Source organism: Nipponia nippon, unplaced genomic scaffold (assembly GCF_047370975.1).
Source record: "Nipponia nippon isolate SJK-2023a ecotype South Korea unplaced genomic scaffold, ASM4737097v1 scaffold_6, whole genome shotgun sequence".
Classification (NCBI taxonomy): Eukaryota; Metazoa; Chordata; class Aves; order Pelecaniformes; family Threskiornithidae; genus Nipponia; species Nipponia nippon.
In genome coordinates this window covers 17,338,127-17,346,327 of record NW_028262380.1, presented here as the reverse complement: position 1 = coordinate 17,346,327, position 8,201 = coordinate 17,338,127, and the positions used below count along the sequence as shown (strand labels likewise).

Genomic DNA, 8,201 nt, shown 5'->3' with positions numbered 1-8,201 from the left:
GCAATGCATTTTTATGGATGGATATAGCTTTTATACACAGTTGGAAGGCGAGAAGCAGACTATCTCTCAGGGCGTCGTATAACTTTGCATGGACTGGAACAGCTCTCCTGCTGAGGGAATTTTTCAGCTCTTTTTGGAGCTCTTTGTTCCACATCCTATTTTTCCAACTGTTTTTTACATCTGCGGAGAAAAGATGGGAGAAGAAAGCCCAAACTGATAACGTATAGTACCTTTCAGTGGTAGCTCCTGGTTTGATACTCTTATTACACATTATGAGTGCCTGTAAAAAGCGCTCCACTGCCTGAAAATATCAAGACTTGGATTAATCCTGCTGGATTTTAGGCATTTAGAACCACTAATGGCAATGGAAATGGGCACCTCTAGTCTATCCAAAGCCTGAAATGCTCTTTGAGACAATGGTACAATTACATTAGAGTTATAGAGAAAGACTACTATGGCCTTCCAAAGAAAAAATAAAGCACTCTTTGTTTTCCCAGGACGAGTGGCTAAATATTAAGCTGACCAAATCTGGCCTCTGAATTCATGATAAGAACATGAGAACTGAATGTGAAGGAGATCTTGTACTTGAAATTCATGCCAAGTATTTTGTCCTCGTGCCCATGTGAATTCCCTCTGCAAACAAGTGCTTCGCTGTTACCTTGAGCTCCCTGCTTCTTATATTCACGTTTACTCTTGTATAAATTATAAGCACTTTGAGACAGAGCAATTATTTTTCATTAATATGGCCTCTCACAAGCCTTATCACCGCCAATATCACGCTGCCAGTAACTAGCAGCGTTTCCAGCCTCAGCTTTTCATGAAGGACAAGATTTCAGACCCTGGTTCTCAGGCTGGCAGGGCTTATTGACCTTAGCGGGCTCCTCGAGCACGGGCGCCTGCCCTCCTGCGCCCGGCGGGGCGTTGTGAGCGCCCTGCGAGCCAGGTGGCCACGACAGCAGCCGTCCTTCGTCCTTCGCGCGGGTGGGCTGGGCAGCAGTGACTCCTTCCAGAGGCCTCCTGCGGGAAGAGCTGCACGAGGGCGGGGAGCGCGGGCCGGTGACCTCAGGTGCCCGGTCCAGTCCAACACGTGTTACGCAGTTCATGGAAGTCCTGTTGGCTTTAGAGTTAATAATTCATCTCTCACTTTCCATTTTTGAACAAGGTCTTTATTTGCATGGCGCGGGGTAGATTAATGACATTATTTGCAATTGTTTTGACTACCGCTCCCCGGCCTGTGCGGCGGGGGAAACCGTGGCCATTACACACTTGTTTCTTCCGACAACGGCGGAGGGCCCGCCAGATCTCTCCCCTAACACAACGCCATTCTGTGCGCCCAGCAGCGCCTATAACACCAGGGTAAGCTCCGAGGGCGGGCGGAGGAAGGCGCTGAGGGGCGGCGAGCCGTTAGCGCGGCGCTCCCGGCACCTAAGCGGTTAACGGCGGCGGCGGCGCGGCAAGATGGCGCCGCGCCGGCTTCGCCCCCGCCCCCCGAGCCGGGCACTCGCGCGGCGGCCGGGCCTCGCCGCTGTCGCGCGGTGATGAGTCACCGCCAGGGGCGCGGCGCGGCGCGCGGCTCGGGGGCGGCGGGCGCGGAGCGGGCGGCGAACATGGCCGGCGTTGCCGACGCCGCTGCCTCCGCCGCCGCGCCGGGCAGCGGCGGGGACGGACGGCGCGGCGGCGCCCCGGAGCAGCAGGACGGCGGCCGCGGGGAGCCGAAAACTCTCTGGGGGAGCGGCGAGCAGCGGCCGCCTTCCGCCGGCTCGGGGCAGTCGTCCCCGCAGCAGCGAACCGAGACGCTGGGCTTCTACGAGAGCGACCGGGGCAGGAAGAAGAAGCGGAGCCTCTCGGGTGAGGGGCGGCGGCGGGGCGGGAGGCCTCCTCTCGCAGGCCGGGGCGCGGGGAGGGCAGCGAGGGCCCCCGGCCGGGTTGCCCCCCACGGGGGACCGGGGTGGCCGCGGCGGTGCTGCCCGGGGCGGGCGGCGCCTCCGGGGCGCGTCGCCAGCGCTGGCTCCTCACAGCGCCGCCCGGCCCGGCCCGCGCGAGGGGCCGAGGCCGGGGTGGGTGCCTGAGGCGGGGCTGAGGGCGCCGCGGCCGCCCGCCCGTGCGAACTTCGGCGAGCGACTTCGAAAAGTGCGCCGGGACTTCGCGGGCCCGGGGAGCGGCGGCGTTCAGCCGCCCCGGCAGCGGGGCCGGGCGGGCGGGGAGCTTCCCGCCGGCCCCGCTGCTTCTTCGCCCCCTGCCCTTAAGTTTAGTCAGTGGACTCGCCCGCGTCAGTGAAATAACGCCCCTCGGCGCGGCTGGCCGTGTCCCGGCTGGGAACGGCGGCAGCGAAGTCCCTGTGCGCTGGCAGGCAGCGCGTTAACTGGGAATCGTCGGGAGGTTGTTACACCCCAAGGGCATCATCCGCCGGTGTGTGTGTTCTACGCTGAAGCCGCAGCTCAGGTTGCGAGGCTGGACACCTGCCAAGGCGCGACGGCAGTCAGCGCGTCGCACGGCGGTTCCTGACGGGAGCGGGGCGGCTGGGAGCTGGGCCCTGCGTGTCCTGAGCCCCACGGGCCCGGAGGGCTGCGGGCGCGCTCAACTTTCTTCCTCAAGTACGAGGAACGCTTCATCGCCTTCGCGTTTCTTGTTACGTACGCGGAGCTACGAGTCCAATGGTCTTTGCCTCTGCTACTTGAAGTAACGCTGCCGTTAGAGCCTTGAAGTTGCATGCAGATTATTAGAAGTCTTTTAAACTAAATGCAGCTTACTAGCCGAGCATTTTATAGGGAAAAATACGGGAAAATATCATGGCCTTTGCTATCAACGTGCAGCTATATTTACATTTACACTTGGAACTGGTTATTTCAGGTATCTACAGAGTAATTTTTGAAAATAGCCCTGCCTTTTTTGTCAAAATTGTCACTCAGCGCGGCAGGGTTGATTTAGCGTTGGTAAGGTTATAAATAACTTTATTAGCACCATATTCTTAATTGAGTGGCTTGCTGAAAATGTGGAAAGTGCTCAAAGTGGTGTTCAGATTTCCAGGCTTTCTGCGTCAGTGTTGGCTTGAATGTGATACCGCAGGTCTTACCTAATATAAAAAGGAAAAAATAGGAATTAGTATTTAACTTAAATAATCTGCCAACAATTCAGTGCTTTCCTTCTAAGCTTGACAGGTGCTATGTCCATTTCTGACGCGTGTTATGTTATAGGACATGCAGCATCATTGACTGCACTTCTGTGCTATCGATGAAACTGATGTCGTTTCCATAGTTGTAAGGAATTGGCTTGATTGTAGTATTATGAATTGCTTTGTGGTGAAAAAAAGAATGGTCACGATACATACTGATGTGCCTGAAAGAGAGCTGAACTAAATAACTTTGTGAAAAGTAAGGAAATCTTTATTTGGGGGGGGGGGGGGCTATTTCCTAATTATCTTCTAGCAGTTGATTTTAAATTAAAAAATAGTTAAAAATCATTGGTGCTCTCTGACTCTTCAGGACAAGAAAACATTAGAAGAACAGGCTGCTTGATAGAGCAGCTAAAAATTCTGACTCATCTAATGGTAGCAATCTGTTAACTAGTAGATAGAAGTAGGGTTTTTTCAAGTAGTAAAGCAGGACCAGTACTGTGCAGAGAAGTTGTTTAGAGGAGAAGAAAATACTTGTTTTTTTTAAAAATATTGTGCTGTTTTAGTCTTGATTGATTATTTGAGTGTTTGTGGAGGAAGTGTGTATTTAGGACTGATGGAAGGGAAGTCAGTGCCTGGAATTGTTGCATTTAGGATTAAAGTTATGATTACATAACAACAGAAGATTATTGTGGCGCAGTGCATTTCGCATTTGCACAAATTTTCCTCTCCATTTCTGGTTAATGGTTATCCTTTGTGTAACTGTGCATTCGAGTGTAACTTGGGTAAATCATTATCTTTTTACCTTGAAGATGAATTAGTGGCCTTTTACGTTTTGAAGATGCTTGTGCTTTTCTGTCCTTAGGTGGGGAGATAAATGAGAATACTTTAAGTGTTAAGAGTGTGCTATCTGAACAGCTTAAACTTAGGCCACAATCTAAAACTTTCTGACTGCAAAGGAGGGAAATTTGAAGTAGGGAAGGAATTTGAAGTAGGAATGAGAGTATTGACTTATTTTTAAAAGAAAATGATGCTTTGATAACAGAATTGAGCCGTGTTTCCGATGATTTGTTACTCTGTCCTGCCTTGGTGTCTCATCCTGTTCTTTTGCTTGCTGTGTTTTTCCTACAGGGTCAGCCACTGATCTGTTGCACAGCTGGCACAGAACTAGGGCTGATGCTGGGTGGCAGTAAGTGCTCAGAAAGGAGCTGGCTGAGCGACTGTGTGCTTCAGTGTACACAGTCGCTGTCACTGGAGAGATTGTTTTGCAGTCACAGTCTGGAGCTTGCGTATTGATCAACCTCAGTCATGAGGAGTGATTCTCTCTTAATGCCTAGGGCATGAAAGTCTAGCCAGGTGGAGGAAACTTAAAATAATTTGTTTTTTAACAATAGGCCCATGAACCAGTTTGTGTGAGGTAAGGAGTGGGGAACAAATAGCTCATTAGTTAGAATCACAGAATATCTCAAGTTGGGGGGGACCCACAAGTCATGATGGTTGCCCATATGCATATATTTACTTCGCAGGAAACTTCAGTTGTTTGAGATGCATTATTTTTAAGTAGAGAAGGTCGGTTATCTGAGGTGGAAGAAAATACACTTGGGCAGTTAACAGAGTAGTTAATTTGTGTGTTTATACCGAAGGTTTTTACTTTTAACTTTTTAAACAAGAAAGAATTGGGAAAAACAAAAAAGTTGCAAGTGATAGTGTTACAAAGGAAGACTCCAGAAAACAGGTTTGCAAGAGATCTTAACAATTATTTAGTGGTATGAACTTCTGCCGTATTTCACCAGAATGAACTTCGATTGAAACTTTACATGTCAATATTAGTTTTTTACTACTTATTAAACTGCATGTTGGTTTTATTTGTTTTAAAATAAATACCTTTAAGGCTTACAGTAGCTTTGGCCTAATTACTAGAAGTGACTCTAATATATAAATCATCAAAATCACTATCCAAAGAAGCTCATACAGGGAAAAACTGTTAAGTTCACAGAGTTTAAAGCAAATAATGACTTAAATGATTTATTAACAATACATAATTAACCAGCAGTCAGTGAATTATATAGCTGTGATCAGTATCAGCAATATGATAAATCACAATTCTAGACCTACACAGAATGTTAATACACCACTGCAAACTTCAAAATGCCTGTTTGTAATCCCCATAAGTTCTAATCACACTGAATACACGTGCCCACCAACCAAGGCAGTGTAGGTTATAAGCACACCCTGCCTCTTCTGCTTTTGTGCTTCTGTTTGAGCTGATTTCTTCTTTGCTTTGAAACTTAATTTTCTGCGTAATTTTTGCCTAATTTTCTGGCTACTCTTCCAGCTAACGGTTGTCGTCACCTTCAGTGTGATGAATATTGAGAAGCCACTATCTCAGACAGTTTTGGGTGAACTCTTCACGTGTAGCACCTATACTTGCAGTCCTTTCTTAACAGCTATTATCTAGGCTATTTTACCAAGGGTGTGTTAAGCAGCCTCTTCCTCACTTCAGAAATGTGGAGCCTTGTACCACGCAAGGTCCACCCCTACCCACGGCCAGTAGTCACTAACAATTTGGCTAAAATGTGAATTTACTATTTGTGAGCATGTTCTTGTGTCATGATAAATGCACTGTAGCTGTTCACCTATCTGTCTAGATAAGTGATTTCCATTTTTTGGATGTTGTGTGAACACTGAGAGTTTCCATTTTTAAATACTAGCAATAACCAGAAATGTACTTTATTGTAGTGTTCTGTCACTTCTGAAGTGTTACCAGGAGGTAGTAATGTCAGACCTTGTCAGTGAGTGTTGAAGCTTAAGCTCAGCCTCCTTATGCTGACAGCCTGAATTTTCCTAATTATAATTCCATATTTTATTTCCTTTTGCAAGACTACGCGGTACAAAGTATTTTCTTAGAAGCCCTATGAGTTGACTAAACATAGGTCAGTCAGCCTTCGGCTTATTTACCTACAGCTCTTAAAATGCAGAAGACCTGTATGTGCTCGATTGCTTTTTGGTCTTGAAAGGCATTGGTCTGATCATCAAATGATCAGCATGCTTGTACTGTTTGTGCACTGAATCACTTGGGATCATGTATCCATGAACGTTTTGATCTTAGAGAAAGTTGTTCTTTAAGATAAAGAACAAGTTGCTAGTGTTGCTGAGAGAGAAAATAGCTTTAAAAAGTCTAAAATAGAGTTTAGTAAATTTAGGTGGACTGTCAGTATGTTAAGGATTAGGTCCACTCAGCATATCGCATTCAGTGTAGCTGATTTGAGTAATGTTTTGGAGAAGTGGGATGTCTGATGAAAATGATTGACTAGAAAAAGTGGCTTGGTTTTTTTGTTGGGAGCTTCTCATATAGCTACTTCTATACCCAGTTATTTGACATTCTGGTTACTATCAGCAGAAACCTTCTGGGCTAGATGTGGTGTAAATGAAGCACGTAGCAAGTAACAAAAGCATAGCGCTCTTCTCACTCTTTGGGGGTCATGCCTGAAATGTCTTCTGCTTATGTGTCTTCCTGAATGTAGATCTTTCATTGCTGAGATTCATCAGTGCTGAGCTAACGAGAGGTTACTTCCTTGAACACAATGAAGCAAAATACACGGAGCGGAGAGAGAGAGTATACACATGCATGCGGATACCAAAAGAACTGGAAAAGGTGAAGTATTCTTTTAAGAGATTTGTTTTAATTTAGATGAAATCTGTTGCATTAAATTATTTAAAGAAATATTTATTTTTCAAACACTTTTGGTACTAAAAAGATTTAAACTTTTATAATTTTAAGTGTCAGTAACTTAAACATTTGTGTTTCAGTTTTTGTTGCCTATGTTTGCTTGTTGCTGCTAGCAACTCATGGCCATTTGTTGATGTTATTAGTAGATATGGACATGGGTAATTTTCAAGTCCAGATGATGACAAATTAATTCAAATATAAAGATGTCACTGATCCTTAAAGGAATAGTCAAGCAAAAGAAGAATTTACTGCAAAATGTAATTTTACATTTAAAAAAAAAAAAATCTTTTAAAGATCTTTCCAGTCCAAAATGTTTTGAGGGTGGGAAGATTTCAGTCCTTTAAAAATATGGTGATGGATGAGTTTCTGTCTAAGGTTTTTAACTTAATTTTCATAGCCTTCTATTTTGCTTCTTGCCACTGTTTACTGCATCTTCCCTCTCTATCCCAGTGCTATGACCCTTCCTGAGGCATTCCTGCCACCTCCTTTATGGCAGCTTAGATATAATTCTGGCCCTGCAGTGAGCAAATTCCAGTGCTGTAATGTAGAAGAGAGTTTTATTCTGGCTTAACCATTTTGAAACCCTGTAGGAGAGGGTGTCAGATTTGGGAGGCAGCAGGAATATGCTCAAGAATGAGGAGTATGGCAATATTGGTAATAAGGTTTGGTTAGGCTGCAGTGTAACGATAACATTAAAAGTCATATTGCTAAAATTCTCAAAACCTCTACGGATGAAGTTACACGGTAGAGCTAAATCAATTTATCCCTAACTTATGTTGAAGGAGAAGTCTTGTTTCACTGTTCCTCCCACTTCAGTCTCCTGCCTTATGCATGCTGCCTGTTTTGCATGAGTTGTGGTGCTTGTAGGACCGTTCTCAGAGTTACATCAGCTCATGCGGCAGTGAATGCTTCAGTTTTCTTGCTCTATTTGTTCTCTGCCAGGATAGTGAGCTGAATTGCTCAGCCAATATTCTTGAGAATCCAGAGCCTACATAAGGGCGGAAGGGGAGCTGTATAGCTTGGAGTAAGGGTAAAAGGATCGAAGAGCAGTGGAGGAGGGAGGGAGAGTAGGATACCCTTTGTCAGCAGCACTCAGGTTCCCCCTTCAGTATCATTAAGTTCATCCTTGGACCATGATGAGACCTGGTTTTACAAAACTAAGTTCCCAGTCAGTTACTGCAGTAACTGTATGTGTGAGTAAGTATGGATGAGACTGGGCTGGACCTCTGGCGATGATGGAGTGCAAGCCCTTGGTTAAAGCTGCATCACCTACAACAGGTGACAACAGGTTGCTCAGGACCAGATCCAGTTGGGCTTTGAACATCTCCAGGGATGGTGTCTTCGCATCCTCACTGTTTA

At 46.0% G+C, this 8,201-nt stretch overlaps 1 protein-coding gene across 2 annotated transcripts in view; it reads left to right on the top strand.

Moving 5' to 3' along the window:
* Positions 1 to 1,394: 1,394 nt before the first annotated feature.
* TAPT1 (transmembrane anterior posterior transformation 1) overlaps positions 1,395 to 8,201 on the top strand; it is a 52,199-nt gene continuing 45,392 nt past the window's right edge. For both annotated transcript variants that reach the window (XM_087735689.1, XM_087735688.1), the window contains exons 1-2: positions 1,395 to 1,848; positions 6,637 to 6,767. In XM_087735689.1, coding sequence (XP_087591815.1) covers positions 1,539 to 1,848; positions 6,637 to 6,767 — 441 coding nt within the window. In that variant the 5' untranslated portion in view covers positions 1,395 to 1,538. The remainder of the gene's footprint in view (positions 1,849 to 6,636; positions 6,768 to 8,201) is intronic.